The following is a 22,044-nucleotide window of genomic DNA, read 5'->3' on the forward strand; positions in this document are numbered from 1 at the left end:
TGCAGAGAAATGAGAAGATGTACAAAAACAGCTTGAATTCATTTGCAACAGTGTTTTGCTGAAACTACTGGAATTAGAGACACTAAACTTATTTAGTTTTTACATGGATCTCAACTATGAGTTGCAAATGTCTGCTAAAGATAAAAAAGCACATTTGTAATTGTCTTCTAAATCAGAAAATTGTGTTCCTTAGATAAGAACATCCAGATAAACCAGAAACATCAACCCAGTTTGACAAAACTAAAGAACGCAGGGGTTTCAAGATGCATTTTTAAAAGAGTTTCACTTTTTTCAACTGAAGAACCCAGCGCTCAAGACGTGAGATGCTGATAAAACAGTGACACACATTGCAACTGTCAAAAACGTCTATCAAGCACATTTACACAGATCAACAATTGAAAAATAGTGCAGGTGGAGATATGAACGCGTTCTCCGTGACACTCATTGTGACATCATCGTGCACAACAACTTGCTCCAAATAAATAAATCATTTGAAACCCTCGCCCCCCCAAAAAAACAGGGCCACCAAAGAGAAGCTGCCATTGAAAACATAGCTAAATGATTTACTTATTTATTTGTAGCAAGCTGTTGTTCACGAAGACGTCACAATGACTTCGTTTTGTTGTTTACAAAAAGTCGTAGAAGTATGCCAAAAATCGTGCAAATGCCTTTATGCATTTTTAAGAAATGAGCAATCAAACATGGTGGCACCGTTTTTTTTTTTTTTTTTTGGACCACCCTGTATATTCGACTGGCTGTGATTTATACTGGAATACTAGCATCCTACTTACTAAATACTGTGTAGTACACATTGTACATTGCCTACTATTTTTGTTTTTAAATAGTACATGACACAGTAGGCATTAATCCATGATAAATGTTTCAAATGGTAGTATGCTGCATTGTTGTCACATTACCTCAATGCGTTGCATGTCAGTGGTGTCCAGTTTTCACCTTCGCAATAAAAATGCTTATTTTGCATTTTTTTTTTTTTTGCATTAAAACGTCCAACCATACAATGAGTCAAAAAAAGATGTTAAAACAGTGATAGTGATTACCTCTGGTTCATTCGTCAGACTAGAAATTAAAAGTTGAGGGCATTGCGTTTTGAAATACAGTATTCTGTGCATTGTGGTCTGTTGTACAATGTGCACACTACGTAAACAATACAAATTGCAAGAGCAGTACATCAGTACGGTATTCCACACATAGTCTACGTAGACAGAAATTACTTGATGTTACACTGTGGTCAAATATAGAACCACTGGGATAAAACGGATTCCCATGTTTAACCGAGAGGGCACAATGTGGGTAAAGAAAAGCTTAGCCCTCTTCCCTGGAATTACACAAATGACTTGCAACCCTTATCCTTAAGCACTGTATCATAATAGTACACAAACATCATAAAGACGGTCTACAATAGTGGTTTGCAACTGGCTTTGCTTCAGGACACAGATTTTACATTGTGCATTATGGCATCCCAACACAAGATCAAAATAGTGTATCATGCAAAAGAAAACACAAATGTCTTCAAGGATGAAGGCATGTCATGCAACCTATCCATGTTGAAATCTACCCAATCTGACTAGCTTTTACCAAAGGACAAATGAATTTGTGGCAAAATACTGTAGAGTTCGATTGGACGTCATATCTTTTGACGTCAACAACCAATCTTATCAGAAGAATTTCCTCCTCCCTTTAAAAGTTGAAAAGACCAATTATATATTTTGATCCTAATTATGCATGTGTATATGGTTAGTTGCTTTTTGTCATTTGCACTTACCATTGTTTCCATACTGTCAGAACAAACTTGCAACCATTTCTGGGTCATGATCAAACCAGATCTATCAGATATCTTACACTGCAGCCTTGAAAGCATACATGAATGGGCCCCGTTTTCGTTTCATATATTTGAAAGAGTTATGGCTTTGGAAAAACAACCATTAAAGAAGTCATATTGGCGATTTGAGCCATTTTTAATTTAGTACTTCTATAATATGAGGACTTCAATATTTGAGCAAAGTGGCTATTTTAACAGAGCTCTGAATGACAAACAGCAGTGGAAATGTGACATATCAGTTCAAATAATGTAACCTAATAGACAGATCAGAAAGTAAAGATTCTTTGATTGAGGTGGAAGCTAGAAGGGTTTTCTATATCTGGTGGTGACTGGAAAACAACGTTGGTAATTAGATGACTTAACGTTGTTACAACATTCCACATGCAAAAATTTAATGTTTTCTTTCTTCCAACACAAATACGCCAGTGCTTCGGCCTGTCCAATACGGTCCTCATACCTAATGCCCGAGCAGCTTGTGTAGTTCAGCATTTGTGTTATGGCTTAGATAGACAATGACAATGCAGACCAGTCAAAATGTATAAATGAAGCTTTTCGTGAATGGCAGATTGTCCGCCTGGAGAGATGAGTGTGTATGATTTAAGAGTCCAGTCGACATATAGGGCTGTCGTACACCATCTGTAGGTTCACTTTGTGGCCTACGAGCTCCCGGATGTTGTTAATTCCGTACTTGATCATGGTGGGCCTAATGGGACGTAAAAAGAAAAGAGAATGACATTAGACAAGAATATCAGTATGGAAGACGAGAGTGCAAAAAAAAAGAAAAAAAAAGGGAATTATCAATTTATTAATTCAAACATAAAAATAAATTGCTCTTCAAATGAAAAAAAAAAACATATTTAAAGTGGTTTAATTAATATTTAAAAAATTTTGTTAAATGTATGAGGTATCATGGACTAACAATTAACAATATTAATCTTGCTTAATGTAAAATACAACTGTTTTATTTCTTAATGTATTAATTTTGTTAACACATAGTGGTAGACTGATATATCGGTTTTACCGATAAATCGGTGCCGATAGTTGCCTTTTGGAACTGTCGTTATGTCGATAATTTCCGATAGTTTCTTTTTTTATTCCTCATTTTTGTTTCAATATATCTGGTGAATATATTGGCTGTAAAAAGCTTAATTTGTTAAATAATTGCATATGGAGTATTGTAACGGAGCCAATTCTTTACAATTTTATTACATGAAAAACGCCCCTTTGCACCAAATCTAAATTTTTCAGGTTATTATTGGAAATTTGGGTGCACAATAAACTGCATCGGGGATTTTATTCATTTTGGACTCTTGTAACCTCAATATCTGTGCCCGTCATAGTAAGGAAAGACTAAGAAATCTTTGGTCATTCTATAAATTGATTAGGCTGATTAATCGGTTATCTGCCTTTTCCACCACCTTAGTTATCCGTATCGGCAAAATCCACTATCAGTTGACCTTTATTAAATTTACAACCTTTAATTTAAAAAATGTGCTGCACAGTATTGTTCCTTGTTAACTAATAAAACCTTTAAAGTGTTACCAAAAGAAATTAGTAAAGTATTTTTCAATTCCGCTTTAAATGTAATAATAAAAAAAGCAATGTTTTTTTTCTTATTTTTTTAACAATATAAAAAGTATTTATATATATATATATATAGTTAAAAAAATATTACAGACAGTTTCCTACATGGGAGCAACCAATGTAATTTCATATGAACTTAGACATGTCCCCTTTGGCATAGCATTGTAAAATGTTTGGAGGCTGCAACTGGTTTACTTCTCATAAGACCCAAATATACATTTAGTTTTGAGAGAGAACCTTGTAGACAAACCTTTTCTACAGTTAGATGACACATGAGAAGATTTGGTCAGATAGTGAACAGAAAATGCATCAATTTAAAGTGATTTTTGTGTTTACATTTTTATTTTTTTATTAATAAACTGCTTATTGATTCTTTTTAATGACACTCCTAGTCCTCCATAAATTAGAGGGTATGAATCTACTAAATGGATCTTTTTATATACAACCAAAACATAATAAAGATGATGGTGTTTACAGATTCACATCTGCTGTTCTCATGGAAAAATTCAGCTCTGTTTTGGAGTGTATTAAGTGTTGACTCACCTCTCCAAGGACAGACCCCAGGCAATGACTGACACTCCCTCAGGTAAACCCATGGGCAGCAACATCTCTGGTCTGAAGACCCCAGAGTTACCCACTTCCACCCACTTCTTCAAACCTGAGAGACATTCAGGGTGACAAAAAGAATCAAGAGAGAATACAGAAGAAGTGAGACGTTAAAGGGATAGTTCACCCAGAAATGAAAATTGTTTCATCATTTACTCACCCTCATACTTTCTTATGCTGAACACAAATGAAGATTATTAGAAGAATATCTCAGCACTGTTTGTCCATACAATGCAAGTGAATGGTGACAAGAACTTTGAAGCCCCATAAAGCACATAAATGCAGCATAAATGTAACTAATACGACTCCAGTGGTTTAATAAATGTTTTCTTAAGCAATCCAACCAGTTTTGGGTGTGAACAGACCAAAATATAACTCCTTTTTCACTGTAAATCTTGACATCTGCAGTCTCCTTGGCGATCATGATTTCAAGCTCGATTACACTTCCTAGCGCCATCTAGCGTTCGGCGTATACGTCAAGCGCAAGGAAGTGTAATCGAGCTTGAATTCATGAAAGTGCTTTGAGACTTCAATGGCAATATGAACAGTGAAAAAGGAGTTATATTTTGGTCTGTTCTCACTCAAAACCAATTGGATCACTTCAGAAGACATGGATTTAACCACTGGAGTTGTATGGATTACTTTTATGCTGCCTGTGTGTTTTTTTGGAGCTTCAAAGTTGTGGTCACCATTCACTTTCATTGTATGGACCTACAGAGCTGAAATATTCTTCTAAAAATCTTCATTTGTGCTCTGCAGAAGAAAGAAAGTCAAACACATGTGGGATGGCATGAGGGTGAGTAAATGATGAGAGAATCCCTTAAAACTTATACTAAATAGGGTCAAACAATAAACTTCTTGCTTATAAAATAGCAGCCTGTAGAAGGCTAAAGAGATGTCGTGTTGGGTTGTCAATCAAAAACTGGATCTTATGCAAAACCGGTTCCATTTTCATAATACTGAAACCGAATGATTTTCATAATGTTTGGTTCCATGACCAAAGTTCACCATGATAACAGTTTTATTGTAATAAATTGTATTTTTAAAAGGTACACTATGGAATTCTTAGCTCTCTATCGACATCTGTGGTTGAATCATTAAATTACATACAAGTTACATGTGGAGGAACATTGTTGTGATTCAGCTCAATAATGGTATTTTGTTCCTTTCTAATGAAAAATTATACGAAGTGTAACTAATTAAAAATAATTGAAACAAATATGAAACAATTTGTGTTGTATTTCTTAAGTACATCCTCAAAAGCACTAAAATCATTCATGCAATTAATGGATTTGTATTCAAAATAGTATCACACAAACATATCACTTCAGAGGTGATGATGATTTTTACCTTCATGATAGCTGAACACTTCCATACTGGGTTCCGTGTAAGGGTTGTATGCGGGCTTAAAGCGCAGCTTTGTGATTCCTGAAATTAAAAATCATGATAAACAACAACAAAAATTGTATAAACAATGGAGGAATTCCTCCTTGACTTCCAATGGGTAAATACAAAAGTAAGCAATATATAAACTTAGATTAAGACAAATCCCTTTCACACAAAAGCAAGGAATGTAATACCTAGTTTGGTAAAGAACTGGTGCAGAATGCCCATGAGGTCACCCAGGGTCAGACCGTAGTCGGCCACGACGCCCTCGATCTGGTGAAACTCCGCCAGGTGAGTGGCGTCCAGAGTTTCATTGCGGAAAACCCGATCGATGGAAAAGTATTTCACTGGTGTAAACTTCTCCTGAAAGATTTGCACCAATGAGCTATACATTTGTGCTCATGGTATGTGTGCTCCAAAAACTTTGAGTAAGAGTGTGAATGTGTTTACCTGCTGAGCGAGTTTATACAGCATCCGAGCGCTGACCGCCGTGGTGTGTGTTCGAAGGATGTTCTTCTGAGCTTCTTCAATTTTCCAGTCATATTTGTATCTTAAAATTGATATGAGATGTTAAAGGAATCTTTGCAAACCTGCTCCAGATCCAATTATTTGTAACTGCATGGGAAATTGTGACCGGTACATTCTTTAAAATATCTCCTTTTGTGTTCCACAGAAAAAAGAAAGTCATATGGGTTTGGAACAGCATGAGTCATTTTCATTTTTGCGTGAAATATTCTTTTAAAATAACATAAATCTACATTCAGAAATGTAAACAAACTGCTCCTAAAATATTCTATATTGCACATTAACAAAGCACATACAAAATATTTTGATTGTCTTACCCCTGTGATCCATAACCTCCTTCAGAATGAACCTTCTTTACTCTCTCCAGATAGTCCTGAGGAAACTCATGAGCCAATGCTGGGTCTGACAAATATAAACAAATCTTAGAAAAATATGCTTTTAAGGAATGTAGTACGAACTCTTGAGACAAGTTTCCCCTGTCTGTTTACAGGATGAGTAAAGATATGAATAATCTGTTTATATGAAAATAAGTAAATCAAACATCTTTCTCACCAGAGAGGAAAAAGGTGTCGTGTTGGTCTCTAGCTGGATGCTGCTGAGGTTGAAACAGAGAGTCAAAGTTCCAGAAGGAGCTCTCAATGAAGTTATTGGTTGGCATTTCTGTGAACCTGTCAATTACATACTTTATTACAAAGGGAAATGCTTTTATAACAGAGTAATAAACTAAAAACACCAGATATGTAAAGTTTGTCTAGAAAAATGTTACTTTGGAGATTTTACAGACCCAAAAGTCAAGACAGATAAACAAAAAGAATGTAATGTATAAAATAGAAAGACTGATAAAACATCAGATAAATAGAACAATAGATAGATAGAACGATAGAATACATAGAGCGACAGATAGAGCAAGAGCGATAGATGAACGATAGATGGAGCAATAAAACGATAGATAGACACAGACAGATAGAACAATCGATAGATAGAGCAATATATGGAGATACAGTTGTGCTCAAAAGTTTGCATACCCTTGGAGAATTGGTAATATATGTACCATTTTTAAAGAAAACATGAGTGAGCAGACAAAACACATTTCTTTTATTTCTTATGGGATTCATATTCAACTGTAGGTTATAACAGAATGGCACAATCATAAAACAAAACATGGCAACAAAGAAAAAAATGAAATGACCCCTGTTCAAAAGTCTGCATACCCTTAGTTCTTAATACTGTGTATTGCCCCCTTTAGCATCAATGACAGCGTGCAGTCTTTTGTAATAGTTGTCTATGAGGCCCCAAATTCTTGCAGGTGGTATAGCTGCCCATTCATCTTGGCAAAATGCCTCCAGGTCATGCAAAGCCTTTGGTCATCTTGTATGAACTGGACATTTGAGATCTCCCCAGAGTGGCTCGATGATATTAAGGTCAGGAGACTGTGATGGCCACTCCAGAACCTTCACCTTTTTCTGCTGTAACCACTGGAGGGTCAACTTGGCCTTGTGTTTAGGGTCACTGTCATGCTGGAAAGTCCAACAGCGTCCCATGCGCAGCTTTCGTGCAGAAGAATGCAAATTGTCTGACAGTATTTTCTGATAACATGCTGCATTTATCTTGCCATCAATTTTCACAAGATTCCCCGTGCCTTTAGAGCTCACACACTCCCAAAACATCAGTGAGCCACCACGTTTCACAGTGGGGATTGTATTATTTTCACTATAGGCCTTGTTGACCCCTCTCCAAACATAGCGCTTATGGTTGTGACCATAAAGCTCTATTTTGGTCTCGTCACTTCAAATTACAGTGTGCCAGAAGCTGTGAAGCGTGTCAAGGTGTTGTCGGGCATATTGTAACCGGGCTTCTTTCTGGCAACTCGATCATGCAGCTCATATTTGTTCTAGTATCGTCATATTGTGCTCCTTGAAACAACCACACCGTCTTTTTCCAGAGCAGCCTGTATTTCTCCTGAGGTTACCTGTGGGTTTTTCTTTGTATCCCGAACAATTCTTCTGGCAGTTGTGGCTGAAATCTTTCTTGGTCTACCTGACCTTGGCTTGGTATCAAGAGATCCCCGAATTTTCTACTTCTTAATAAGTGATTGAATAGTACTGACTGGCATTTTCAAGGCTTTGGATATCTTTTTATATCCTTTTCCATATTTATAAAGTTCCATTACCTTGTTACGCAGGTCTTTTGACAGTTCTTTTCTGCTCCCCATGGCTCAGTATCTAGCCTGCTCAGTGCATCCACATGAGAGCTAACAAACTCATTGACTATTTATACACAGACACTAATTGCAATTTAAAAAGCCACAGGTGTGGGAAATTAACCTTTAATTGCCATTTAAACCTGTGTGTGTCACCTTGTGTGTCTGTAACAAGGCCAAACATTCAAGGGTATGTAAACTTTTAATCAGGGCCATTTGGGTGATTTCTGTTACCATTATGATTTAAAAAGGAGCCTAACAACTATGTGATAATAAATGGCTTCATATGATCACTATCCTTAAATAAAAGACCTGCATGATCAATCATATTTTCAAAATCAATGCCAAAATTTCACAATTTCTGCCAGGGTATGCAAACTTTTGAGCACAACTGTATATACAGACATAGTGTTAAAACGACAGACAGAGCGATAGAGCAAACAATAAAATGATAGAGTTTGAAATCAAGAACATTCTGTTAATTTAAATCTAATGACCTGTTTCAGTGAAATCATTTTTTCATCGCAATGGCCATATTTGTGACGGACGGACGGATAGAGTTGAAGTCAGAAGATTACATACACCTTAGCCAAACACATTTAAACTCAGTTTTTCACAATTCCTGACATTTAATTGTAGAAAACATTCCCTGTCTTAGGTCAGTTAGGATCACTATTTTAAGAATGTGAAATGTCAGAATAATAGTAGAGAGAATGATTTATTTCAGCTTTTATTTCTTTCATCACATTCCCAGTGGGTCAGAAGTTTATATACACTTTGTTAGTATTTGGTAGCATTGCCTTTAATTTGTTTAACTTGGGTCAAACGTTTTGGGTAGCCTTCCACAAGCTTCTCACAATAAGCTGCTGATATTTTGGCTCATTCCTCCAGACAGAACTGGTGTAACTGAGTCAGGTTTGTAGGCCTCTTTGCTCACACGCTTTTTCAATTCTGCCCACAAATATTCTGATTGAGGTCAGGGCTTTGTGATGGCCACTCCAATACCTTGACTTTGCTGTCCTTAATGCATTTTGCCACAACTTTGGAGATATGCTTGGGGTCATTGTCCATTTGGAAGACCCATTTTTACTGAACTTTAACTTTCTGGATGATGTCTTGAGATGTTGCTTCAATATATCCACATAATTTTCCTTCCTCATGATGCCATCTATTTTGTGAAGTGCACCAGTCCCTCCTGCAGCAAATCACTCCCACAACATGATGCTTTGGCTTGCAAGCCTCACCTTTTTCCCTCCAAACATAACGATGGTCATTATGGCCAAACAGTTCAAATTTTGTTGCATCAGACCAGAGGACATTTCTCCAAAAAATAAGATCTTTGTCCCCATGTGCACATGCAAACTGTAGTCTGTTTTTTTTTTATGGCGGTTTTGGAGCAGTGGCTTCTTCCTTGCTGAGCAGCCTTTCAAGTAATGTCAATATAGGACTCATTTTACTGTGGATATAGATAGTTGTCTACCTGTTTCCTCCAGCATCTTCACAAGGTCCTTTGCTGTTGTTCTGGGATTGATTTGCAATTTTCGCACCAAACTACGCTCATCTCTAAGAGACAGAATGGGTCTCCTTCCTGAGCGGTGTGATGGCTGCATGGTCCCATGGTGTTTATACTTACTATTGTTTGTACAGATGAACGTGGTACCTTCAGGCATTTGGAAATTGCTCCCAAGGATGAACAGACTTGTGGAGGTCCAAAAATTCTTGGCTGATTTCTTTTGATTTTCCCATGATGTCAAGCAAAGAGGTATTGAGTTTGAAGGCAGGCCTTAAAATACATCCACAGGTACACCTCCAATTGGCTCCAATCAGCCAATTAGTCTATCAGAAGCTTATTGGCTAATTGTCTAAAGGTTTGACATCATATCCTGGAATTTTCCAAGCTGCTTAAAGGCACAGTTAACTTGGTGTATGTAAAGTTCTGACCCACTAGAATTGTGATATAGTCAATTAAAAGTGAAACAATCTGTCTGTAAACAATTGTTGGAAAAATTACTCGTGTCATGCAAAAAGTAGACGTCCTAAACGACTTGCGAAAACTATAGTTTGCTAATATTAAATCTGTGGAGTGGTTCAAAATTGAGTTAATGATTTCAACCTAAGTGTATGTAAACTTCTGGATGGATGGATGGATGGACGGATGGACATTACAAAAGATTGAGCGCTAAAATTATAGACAGACAGATAGAATGATCAATAGATCAATAGAGTGACTTAGCAATAGAGCAACGGTGGAGCGACAGATAGAGCAACAGATGGAACGACAGAATGACAGAGCTATAGATAGAACGAGAGAACGACAGAGCAACCGATAGAGCGATTGATCGATAGATAGATAGACAGAACGATAGAGCGATCGATAGATAGAGCTATATATGGAGCGACAGAGCCAATGATAAAATGACAGTGCTTCAGATAGAGCGATTGATAGAGTGATGAATAGAGCGATAAAATGATAGATACTAGACAGACAGACAGATAGAATGATAGCTAGAGATATCAATAGATCAAATATGGGGCAATAGTGCAAATTATAAAATGATAGAGTCTGATTTCATGAACATTCCGTGGCCTGTTTGAACATTCTGTTAAATTAATTCTATTGACCTGTTTTAGTGACATCACTTTTTCAGCGCAGCGGCCATATTTGTGACCATTCACGGGAGGAAGCAATGGCGGTGAATGGAAATTTTTCATGATTTATAAATAGAATCAGAAATTGTGCCTGCTTTTGTCGCATCCACCAGTACAGCACACTGAAGGTATGGAACTGTAATCACAAACATGGTGGCGCTGTCATACAGTGACATCACCTGAAACATCTGTTATGGGAAAACCGTAGGTCCGATCAGCTTGTACAGCTCGTTACTACATTTGGTGGATGTAGCTTTTTCAAACCAACATAATTACCACTGGCATATAACAGCAGGATGCCAATGTACTAAAACTATTTTAATAAAAAAAAAGTGGCTTGCTGGGGGCCTGGGTAGCTCAGCGAGTATTGACGCTGACTACCACCCCTGGAGTCGTGAGTTCGAATCCAGGGTGTGCTGAGTGACTCCAGCCAGGGCTCCTAAGCAACCAAATTGGCAAGGTTGCTAGGGAGGGTAGAGTCACATGGGGTAACCTCCTCGTGGTCGCTATAATGTGTGGTTCTCGCTCTCGGTGGGGCACGTGGTGAGTTGCCGCGGAGAATAGCGTGAAGCCTTCTTACGCGCTATGTCTCTGCAGTAACGCGCTCAACAAGCCACGTGATATGATGCGCGGATTGACGGTCTCAGATGTGGAGGCAACTGAGATTCGTCCTCCGCCACCCAGATTGAGGCGAGTCACTACGCCACCACAAGGACTTAGGTGCTCTACGGTTGGGAATTGGGGAGAAAAAAAAAAAAAAAAGTGGCATGCTAAACAATAATAAGGCGTCTTTACACAGCCGAGTTAAGGCTGCTCTGTGCCTGCTCAAAATTGTGTGTAAAGAACAATGCTAAATTAAAGCCAGACTAAATGCCTCTCCTAATCCACATCAGCCCTTATATTCAAAATTTTATATTTAAAATGTCAATCTCATAACATTATATGTGTAGTTGTAAACAGTCTGTGTAAATACACCTAAATGCCACTTCAAATGCAGCTTCTGTGCCACCTTTGCAGTGTAAAGATGGCTTAAGTGTTTGCCGTTTGATTCTTAGTTTTGTTTAGTAGTTAAATAAAGCAAAATAAATCCACTATAGAGTGTTTGGTTGAAACTTTTCAACACTTCATTGTATAGCGGATTAAATTATGAATCTGGTAAAAACTCATGATTTATCCCTGAGGACGAAGAAGACTGACCCCATCTCCAGGAAGATCTGTCTGAACTGCGTGCGGACCTTCATGAGCGGGTGCAAGTGGCCGCAGTCTGGAGCCACACCCATTGCCTCAAAGTTATACGGCTTAAATTTCTTCTCCTTCCAGCTCCCACTGAGACAAACAGAGAGACCAGAGAAAACAAGAGACACAGAAGGAGAAAGATAGCAACACAATGTTAAACATAGGGACATCAACATTTGGGAAATATTTGTTTAAAATGTTCAGTCTAAATCAGGAGTTTTCAAACTGGGGTTCGGGGGCCCCCAGGGGGCCGCAAGAGGGTGCTAAGGGGTCCACAAAAAAAAAACCAAAAAGAGTACATTTTTAATTTGTTTTTAAATTTTTACAGTTTTATTCTTAATTAGATTAATCACTATTCTTTTATTGTATTGAAAGCCATAGTTAGAAATAAAAACAGAAATAAAAATAAATTGGCATATCATTTTATATATTATATATATATTTTTTTTTAAATCGAATAATTTTTCATCTGTAAAGCTGGTTTGAAACAAATGATTGTTTACTTGTATGCTTTTAGAAATGTATTTATAAAGTGCTTTTCACGATAAATATTAATATTTAAAATAACACTTTTTTTTTTTTAAACTGAATTTAATCTAGAATTTTCTTTTTGGGTATATACATCACATTATACACATTACTCGGGCATGAGAAAGATACACTGCCAACTTAAAGGGATAGTTCACCCAAAAATAAAAAATTTCTTATTTTTGGGGTATATAGTAAAAAAAAGGACTTAAATATTAATCCATTTCTCACCCACACCTATTATATCGCTTATGAAGACATGGATTTAACCACCGGAGTCGTATAAACTACTTTTATGCTGCCTTTATGTGCTTTTTAGAGCTTCAAAGTTTTGGTCACCATTCACTTGCATAGTATGGACCTACAGACAGTTTGTCTGGTCTCAAAAATTCATCACACTGCTATTGTAAATATTATCTCCTTAAAATATAAATATGCAAGCAAACATTTTATTCTCTTTTGAAGAGAGTGAAAGATTGGGAATAGATAATACAGAATCTCATAGACAGATATTTCTCATGATTTTAATGTACTGTCACCTGGCGATCATCTCTGGAGTGAGTTCCGTCTCTTGTTTGGTGATTGTGGTGCTGAAGCTGCTGCCTTTAGTGATCCAGTAAGACTTCACAGTCCTGAAATTAACAAACAGTATGTGCATGTTAACTAGTATGTAACAAACTTTCTTCTCAAGATAGTTTCTAGCGAGACATTTCTAAAGCCAAGATCTAGCACCTCCTGTTGGTCGTGATAAAACAACACAAGGTACAATAAATACACACAACTCAGTAACATGGACATGGCAGAGATGGACAGCTGAGCTGAACAGGTTTTAAGTCAAAGTGTAAACAAAAGCTTTCTCTTACACTTCTGAAAGCAGTTTGCGTTTCTTGAGTTCATTCTTCACTTTCTCCTCCAGTTTTGATGACTGTCCTTTCTGCACCAACTGGAGTTTGTCCCTTACTGTGTCCTCAATGCTTTCCACCTGAGACAGACATACACTACATTAATAACACGTTCATATCAATAAATAGGCTTAATTCATTATCAAAGGATCCAATGCCCCCCTAGATTTTCCTTGTGCCCCTCCAGCAGGACGCTAAAACGACGCTGGAAGGTCACTGGAACCCTCCCGGTCAATAGAAGCGAGAACCTATCAAAATCACATCCCAATTCATCAGAGTGTACCGCAATACTCACGGATTTGAAGACTCTGGGTCCTCCCTCATGGGCTTTATCCAAACGGATCCATTTGTTGGACATGGCTTTGCTGAAACCCACCTTTCCACTCTGCATTTTCTAAAAGTAAACAGATGGATGAGAACCCCACATAAGCTTCATGTAAATGTTTTAAAGTTTACAAAACTAATCGTTTGGGTCCAGGATGCTTACTGGTCAATAGCCGTACTTTCAGGTTATGTCGATACAGGACTCATTTTACTGTGGATATAGATACTTTTCTACCTGTTTCCTCCAGCATCTTCACAAGATCCTTTGATAGACAGAGCAATAGACAGAGCGACAAAACGATAGACAGACCGATAGATAGGGCGAAAGACAATAGATAGACAGACAGACAAAACAATAGACAGAGCAATAAAATGATAGAGGTATAGACAGACAGAGGGATAGATGGATAGAGCAATAAAACGATAGAGATAGAGCCATACTTTAAGTACGGCTTTGACTTGTATCACTGCGCAGGACCCATAACTGACAGTTATTCTTTTTGTATAAAAAACGTTCTGTTTACTGGACTTTATCCATAGTGAAAGATGGCAATTAATGATTTGATGCTGATTGGTCAAATAGTTTTGTATAACGATCACTAAAGCACTGTACACACATGCAGCGACTTTATTGCTTGATGTCGCTAGTCTCTGTACTGTTAAGTCGCCAGTGAGCATTCCTGCTGCTGTTGCTCTAACGTTATTGGTAGACTGTATGTCTGGCCATGTATTTTGGAAATATGATCATAGATAAGACATTCTGCAATTACGATTTCATTCTAATTTGACAAGGAGGCAGTTTTATTGTCCCTAAAAATGCATATTCTGCAGGGAAGAGTGTTTTTATAAGAAATGCAGCAGTGTTCATTGCATCATATTATTAATAAGATTAATGAACTATCAATGTATGACTCAAACTCACTCAGACTGCCGACAATTTCTTTTCCACGCATCATTTTTTATTATATCAATGTATATGGTTACAGACGAATCATAGAGTAAAGTGAAATCGCTCACAGAAACTTGTCGTCTGTCTTCCTTGCAATCTCAAAGGAGATGGATGACGTGACAGTCCACTGACAGTCTTCACTCCTATTGGTTGTCGCTCCCGAAAGTCGCTCTTCATTTGCATAAAGTTAAACTTTTCTCAGCTTTGTTGTGTTGCTCACCACGCCCACATCTAGTCGCCAGAGGTCGCTGTCACTTGTGACGCCAGCTCTCATTGACAATGAATGTGATGAGGTCGCTTTGTGGCTGGAAGTCGCTGCATGTGTGTACGGGTGTATAATTTACAGACTCCCAGGCAACTGATTTCCTTAATAGGTACTCTACTTTCATGTCTCCCATGGCCTCTTTCTTATTACCTAATAAAAATACATCTACTTAAAACTAGGGATGCACCGATGTATCGGGTGCCGATAATTATCGGCCAATTATTGTCCAAATTAAAACCATCGCCATATCAGAAATAAGCATGAAAACACAGATATGAAAAATTTATTTATAATTCATTAGTAGCGCATTTTGTAAAAACTCTGAATTCAAATGCACAATTCAGAAATAATAATAGCCACAAGATGTAGAAGGGTTGGCACTCCTAAGAACATTTCATTTTTATTCTTTCTCATTCTCACGTTAATGCGGAAAAACCGGCATAAGTGGACGTGATAACTGTAAAAACAGCATTTACTTATAGGCTATATGATGAGGGAAACCATCGAAAAACCCTTTGAAACCAGCAGACTTTGACTTCTGAGATATCAGTATGATAACCATTAATGCATTATTGAGTGAATTTAAGGAATATTCCAGGTTCATTTCAAGTTAAGCTCATTCGACAGCATTTGTGGCATAATAATGTTGATTACCACAAAAAGTTATTTCAACTCGTCTTTAAAAAAAAAAAAAAAAGGTTACAGTGAGACACTTACAATGGAAGTGAATGGGGCCAATTTTGGAGGGTTTAAAGGCAGAAATGGTAAGTTTATATTTCAATAAAAGCCAATAGTCGGCCAATAGTTTTCTGTTAAAATCGTATCGGTCAAAAATGTTCACATCAGTGCATCCCTACTTAAAAAAATACTTAATGTCCATTTATTTCATTATTTGGTAAGTAACTATGTTATAAGCAACATGATGTACAAGGAAGTTGGTCATAATTGCTTTGCAGCAAGGACTATAATCACTCTGTTGGGTTTTATTTTGCAGTAATGACAAGCTGACTGTACATTATCATTTATAACACTTAGAAATGTGTGTGTATATATATATATATATATATGCAACAGTCTACGTAAAATGACTGCACAGGATTGTGTAGTACACTTATGCATGAACCTTTCTCTCTTACCATGAGTTCATTCTGGGGCAGACCCTCGTCAGGGATTGCACTGAACACTCGGGCTTCATGGCTGCCCTGCTCTGCAATCTCACAACCCTCTCCTGTCAACTCCCAGTGTTTGGACGACCGCTGCTCTGCTGAAATCACCTGCACATTCAAAGGCGTTAGGAAATGTATGCAATCACACTGCCAGTTTTACATGAGCAATTCATGGAAAAGAGATATACTGATCAAATGCAAATTAACACATGATCACCCACATTTATGCATCAACTTGGCCTGCCCTGATGAAGAATAGTGGGCGGAGATATGTAAATTATAAGGAAGATAATTTACAAAAAGAAGTCTTAAAGCTACAGAATAAAAAAAAAAAGCCTTTTTGTTCTAAAGGTCAGAGAGATAGTAAAAATATATGTGGGGGGGGGGTGTGCAAAATAGAAAGATGGCACCTTTAAAAGATGATAGATAGACAAACCGAACAATAGACAGATAGAGCGATAAAACGATAGAGGTATAGACAGACAGAGGGATAGACAGAAAGAGCGATAAAACAGTAGAGCGATAAAACGGTAGAGAGAGATAGAGAGAGAGATAGATAGAGCTATAGAGAGCGAAAGAGAGATAGAGATAAAACATCAGAAAGAGATGGATGGAGTGAAATAACGATAGAGAAATAAAATTATAGCGTTAAAACAATTGATAGAGTGATAAAATGATAGAGCGAAAGAACGATAAAATGATTGACTGATAGACAGATATATAGATAGAACAAAAAAGAGCAAAAGAGCAAGAAAACAATAGATAGAGCAAAATAATAAAATTAATTATAGGTAGACAGAGCAATAAATAAATAGAGTGATAGACAGAGGGACAAAACAACAGACAGAGCAACAAAATGATAGAAAGGGCTAAAGAACGATAGATAGACAGACAGATAAAGGGATAGATGGACAGAACGATAAAACGATAGAGCGATAAAACGATAGAGATAGATAGAGAGAGCTATAAAGAGCAAAAGAGAGAGATAGAGATAAAACTTCAGAAAGAGATGGATGATGGAGTGAAATAATGAGAGCAATAAAATGAGTGTTAAAACAATTGATAGAACGATACATAGAGCGAAAGAACGATAAAACGACTGACTGATAGATAGCGAGCGATAGATAAACAGAACAAAATATAGAGCGAGAAAATGATAGATTGAGCAAAATAACAATAAAACAAATTAAATGGTAGATAGAGCCATAAATGATAGAGCAATAGACAGAGCAACAGAACGATAGACAGAGCGATGGACAGAGCGACTAAACGATAGACAGAGCGATGGACAGAGCAACTAAACGATAGACAGAGCGATGGACAAAGCGATAGACAGCGATGGACAGAGCGACAAAACGATAGAGCGATGGACAGCGCGACAAAACGATAGACAGAGCGATGGACAGCGCGACAAAACGATAGACAGAGCGATGGACAGCGCAATAAAACGATAGACAGAGCGATGACAGAACGACAAAACGATAGACAGAGCGAAGACAGAACGACAAAACGATAGACAGAGCGAAGACAGAACAACAAAACGATAGACAGAGCGAAGACAGAACAACAAAACGATAGACAGAGCGATGGACAGAGCGGCAGCAAAACGATAGACAGAGCGATGGACAGATCGTCAAAACGATAAGACAGAGCGATGGACAGAGCGACAAAACGATGGACAGAGCGATGGACAGAGCGACAAAACGATGGACAGAGCGACAAAACGATAGAGCGATGGACAGAACGATGGACAGAGCAACAAAACGATAGACAGAGTGATGGACAGAGCGACAGACAGAGCAACAGAAGGATAGACAGCGCAACAGAACGATAGAAAGAGCGATGGACAGAGCGACAAAACGATGGACAGAGCGACAAAACGATAGAGCGATGGACAGAGCGACAAAACGATAGAGTAATGGACAGAACGATGGACAGAGCGACAAAACGATAGACAGAGTGATGGACAGAGCGACAGACAGAGCAACAGAAGGATAGAAAGAGTGATGGACAGAGCGACAGACAGAGCAACAGAAGGATAGACAGAGCAACAGAACGATAGAAAGAGCGATGGACAGAGCGACAGACAGAGCGACAGAACGATAGAAAGAGCGATGGACAGAGCGACAGACAGAGCAACAGAACAATAGACAGCGCAACAGAACGATAGAAAGAGCGATGGACAGAGCGACAAAACGATGGAGAGCGACAAAACGATAGAGCGATGGACAGAACGATGGACAGAGCGACAAAACGATAGACAGAGTGATGGACAGAGCGACAGACAGAGCAACAGAAGGATAGAAAGAGCGATGGACAGAGCGACAGACAGAGCAACAGAAGGATAGACAGAGCAACAGAACGATAGAAAGAGTGATGGACAGAGCGACAGAACGATTGAAAGAGTGATGGACAGAGCAACAGAACGATAGAAAGAGTGATGGACAGAGCGACGGACAGAGCAACAGGACGATAGACAGAGAGACAGACAAGCGACAAAACTATAGCAGAGCGACAAAACGATAGACAGAGCGACAGATATCATCACTCATAACACTTAAGTGTATGTGTGTGTATATATATATATATATATATTCAATAGTGTATGTAAAATGATTGCACAGGATTGCGACAGAGCGACAGAATGATAGAGCGATAGACAAAGTGACAGATTGATAGAGCGACAGAATGATAGAGCGATAGACAAAGTGACAGATTGATAGACAGAGCGACGAAACAATAGACAGAGCGATAGATAGATAGAATGATGCTACAGATAGCGGCAAGAATGTCATTCTGTACAATAATTTCTACATAATTCAGTGTTGCAGCTCTCAAGTGAATGAATCGCATTTACGCTGCTGTTGCATCAGTCAGTGCGTGTGTGAACTGCTGTATATATTCACCTCTCCCAGCGCCTGCAGACTCTTCACCGCCCCGACGATCAGCTGATGATCCACCCCGAGATCCACTGCCACATTCTGGCTGTCAATGCCGTCGTCTACTTTCTCCAGCAGCCGCAAGAGTGATTCTAACAGCCCGGTGTCAGCCATGCTGTTGTCTCCTTCTGCTCGGGTGAGGAAACGGACATGACGTCACACTAGTTCCCGTAATTATAGTGGCAAAAACGCACTTCATTATTTTACCGTAAAACAAGAATAGCAGCGCAACAAATCTCAACCTCTGTATTTCTAGCGCTTAAAGGAATATTCCAGGTTCAGTACAAGTTAAGATCAATCAACAGCATTTGTGGCATATTATGACAAAAAATTAGTTTTGACTTGCCCCTCCATTTCTTTAAAAATCTGGGTTACAGTAAGGCACTTGCAATTGAAGTGTATGGTGCCAATTCGTAAACGTTAAAATACTGTTTCAAAAGTATAGCTGCAAGACAATGTGTATTAACATGATTTTAGTGTGATCAAATTACTTACTAACCTTTTCTGTGTAAAGTTATATCCAATTTTACAACTTAGTTGCCATGTCAATTAAAAATTACGATTTAAACAACTTTACAGCTCAAATAATACACAAGTTTTAGAGCATAAAACCGTCAAAAATGTTAATGTAAATCTCTGTCCAACAATACAGTAGTGTGATGAACCCAGCAAATGGCAAAGGATGTACAGGTAATTAACTAGGTGAACACAAGTCTAACACAATGGAATTATGCTTGGAAAAGTTATTACGTTTCTATGCAGTGTTACCAAGAAATGATGTCATTTTTTATATGGGGGGGGGGGGTCTCTGAATTGGATCAGAGTCTGGTTTGGGGGTGCTTAGGTCGGTAAAGCTTTACAACCTCCGCTTAATTACATATAGTCCTAATTTAAAGGTGCACTCAGTAACTTTTGTCTTCGTGTCATCTTGGACTTAGACTGACACCTAACGGCTTGGATGCACATTTATAAAAAATAGTTTTTAGATGCTACTGTAGAAATGTAGTATTCACAGTCAGCCATGATTACTTTAATCAATGAGTTAAAGTGTCAAATAACAGGACGGTTACTGAGATTGAGTAGTATTCGGCTGGTCATGTGATTCTAACATGGCAGCCCCCATGTGTGGACCCTCTCCATGTAGAATAAAACAGCTTTTATAAGGATACTGATATGACTGGAGTCTTTATTTTAATGTGAGTGGTCATGATTTCCTACATATATTGCAACATTACAATTCATGTCTTTAGAAGTTAAACCTTTTTTAAAGAGGAAAAATTACTGAGCACAACTTTAAATAATTTGTATTGGCTAAATTATGATTTTAATGATCTCCGAGAACAGAAAACATATGGTTTCTAGTACCAATGGATTCTGTATAGCACTACCAGCAATAGACTCAAATAGAATAAAAATTGGCTTATTCTAATTTAGATGCATTGGATGAAGGTTATTTTGTAGTTTAGGCTACAACGAAAGCATCTAAAAGGAGAGAGAGGAAATTAGCTTAATTAAAAGGATAACACACCAGTTATTTAGTATGTTTGGCTCCATAAAACAAAAAAAAAACAAACAAAAAAAGTAAGGCCTACTCATGCAAGCAAAAGGGTTGTTAAAAATATGCAATACCCAAAATACCTGGAAAAAGTGACTGCATACAACAGATCGGAAATCCTCCAAAATAAAATCCTTTTATTACAAACACCGCACATTCCTAAACATTATTCTGAAAAATAAAGGCTCCCCACCCAAAACGGCCAAATGCAACAACAACCGACACGTCACAACTTTCACATTCACGTAACCGCTTAAAACAATGTTACATGTGCATTTATAATTTAAAAGAAAGAAAACACAAAGCGTACAATTACAAAGTCATGAAATGTTGCTGGTCAATAATAGCTTAGAAGTTGCGGGGGGTGGGGGGGGGTGTGGGGTTAAATAAAAAAAACTAAAAAAAAAAAAAAAACGCACTATTTATACCTTGAAACTTTCATGTTTTTACATTTCTGAATGGTTAAAATCACTCAAGCTTTGCTTTGGATAGTAGTTTCGGGGAGTTTACAGATTTAAAGAAAATAAAAAAACAAATATTTAAAAAAATGCAACAAACTTAAAAAGAAATATAGAAATACACTATATAGCACAAAGTTTAGAAACACTTTAGTACGTCCACGTTTTTCGTTGGTGATCGGAAACCTAAATCAAGAACCCTATAATCAAATGAAGAATGATATATGACACTCCTTGCTTGGGAATCATGGTGCAGGAACACACACGGAAATGCAGGTTTATCGGTACTGGTAGTTCATATTGGGATCTCCACGGCCGTATCCTGCGGTTCCACTGTTGTATGAGGTGGTGTTACCACCAAAGCCCTGGTTGGCTCCGCCCTGTGAGCTGTAGTTTGATTGGTTGCCGTAACCTTCAAGACAAACAAATCAGACGTCAAGAACTCCTGCTTTATTAAAAGAAACCCCAATTTAAACATCAAACCTCACTATTTGGACTTAAGTGTTACGTCTGAGGCCTAAAATTGCAAACAGTGTTCTTCTCACCTTCATAGCTGTATTCTTGACCTCCGGTCACCTGCGAGGGGTAAGCCGTGCTGTAGTTGAAGTTCCCAGTCCCTCCTCCACCTTGAGCCTGGCCAAAGTTCTTCTTGGCCTGTCCAAAGCCTTGGCCGTACTGACCGAAGGAACCTCCTCCTCCTTGACCAGTGAGATTTCCGGATCCTTGAGCCTTGCCGCCCTGGTGCATGGGTGGCTTTTTACCAACCGTTTTGGCTGAAGCAGGAGGGAAAGTGTAGCCTCCATCACTCTGGTAATACGAGCTGAAGCCACCCGCTCCTGCTGTTGCCCCAGTGGAGGTGTTTGTGGCTGGACTTGTTGTTCCAGGAGCTGAGGTTACTGAACCTCCATTGGACCCTCCATTATTATAGAAAT

At 38.1% G+C, this 22,044-nt stretch overlaps 2 protein-coding genes across 4 annotated transcripts in view; both read right to left on the reverse strand.

Annotated features, from left to right (window-relative positions):
- Positions 1-1,952: 1,952 nt before the first annotated feature.
- farsa (phenylalanyl-tRNA synthetase subunit alpha) lies at positions 1,953-19,255 on the reverse strand. The gene is made up of 13 exons (XM_051716933.1): positions 19,067-19,255; positions 16,131-16,268; positions 13,752-13,850; positions 13,418-13,536; positions 13,094-13,186; positions 11,988-12,116; positions 6,494-6,609; positions 6,259-6,343; positions 5,867-5,966; positions 5,611-5,779; positions 5,381-5,458; positions 3,968-4,082; positions 1,953-2,543 (listed from the first exon to the last, which is right to left on the reverse strand). The coding sequence occupies exons 1-13, from the start codon at positions 19,211-19,213 to the stop codon at positions 2,438-2,440; spliced, it is 1,494 nt and encodes a 497-aa protein (XP_051572893.1). The 5' UTR covers positions 19,214-19,255; the 3' UTR covers positions 1,953-2,437.
- Positions 19,256-20,764: 1,509 nt separating this feature from the next.
- Positions 20,765-22,044, reverse strand: part of LOC127451248 (interleukin enhancer-binding factor 3 homolog) — a 34,689-nt gene continuing 33,409 nt past the window's right edge. For all 3 annotated transcript variants that reach the window (XM_051715784.1, XM_051715785.1, XM_051715783.1), the window contains exons 18-19: positions 21,658-22,044; positions 20,765-21,524 (exon numbers count right to left, since the gene is read on the reverse strand). In XM_051715784.1, the coding sequence (XP_051571744.1) occupies positions 21,391-21,524; positions 21,658-22,044 (521 nt within the window). In that variant the 3' untranslated portion in view covers positions 20,765-21,390. The remainder of the gene's footprint in view (positions 21,525-21,657) is intronic.

Source organism: Myxocyprinus asiaticus, chromosome 14 (genome assembly GCF_019703515.2).
Source record: "Myxocyprinus asiaticus isolate MX2 ecotype Aquarium Trade chromosome 14, UBuf_Myxa_2, whole genome shotgun sequence".
NCBI lineage: Eukaryota > Metazoa > Chordata > Actinopteri > Cypriniformes > Catostomidae > Myxocyprinus > Myxocyprinus asiaticus.

Bases quoted from the DNA above. Each gene is read 5' to 3' on its own strand.
- farsa (XM_051716933.1), bottom strand. From the start codon at position 19,213: ATGGCTGACACCGGGCTGTTAGAATCACTCTTGCGGCTGCTGGAGAAA. The intron at 13,537-13,751 runs GTGAGTATTGCG...TGTCTGTCTCAG, and splicing joins GACCCAGAGTCTTCAAATCC to GTGGAAAGCATTGAGGACAC. The intron at 4,083-5,380 runs GTAAAAATCATC...AATGTCTCTCAG, and splicing joins AGTGTTCAGCTATCATGAAG to GTTTGAAGAAGTGGGTGGAA.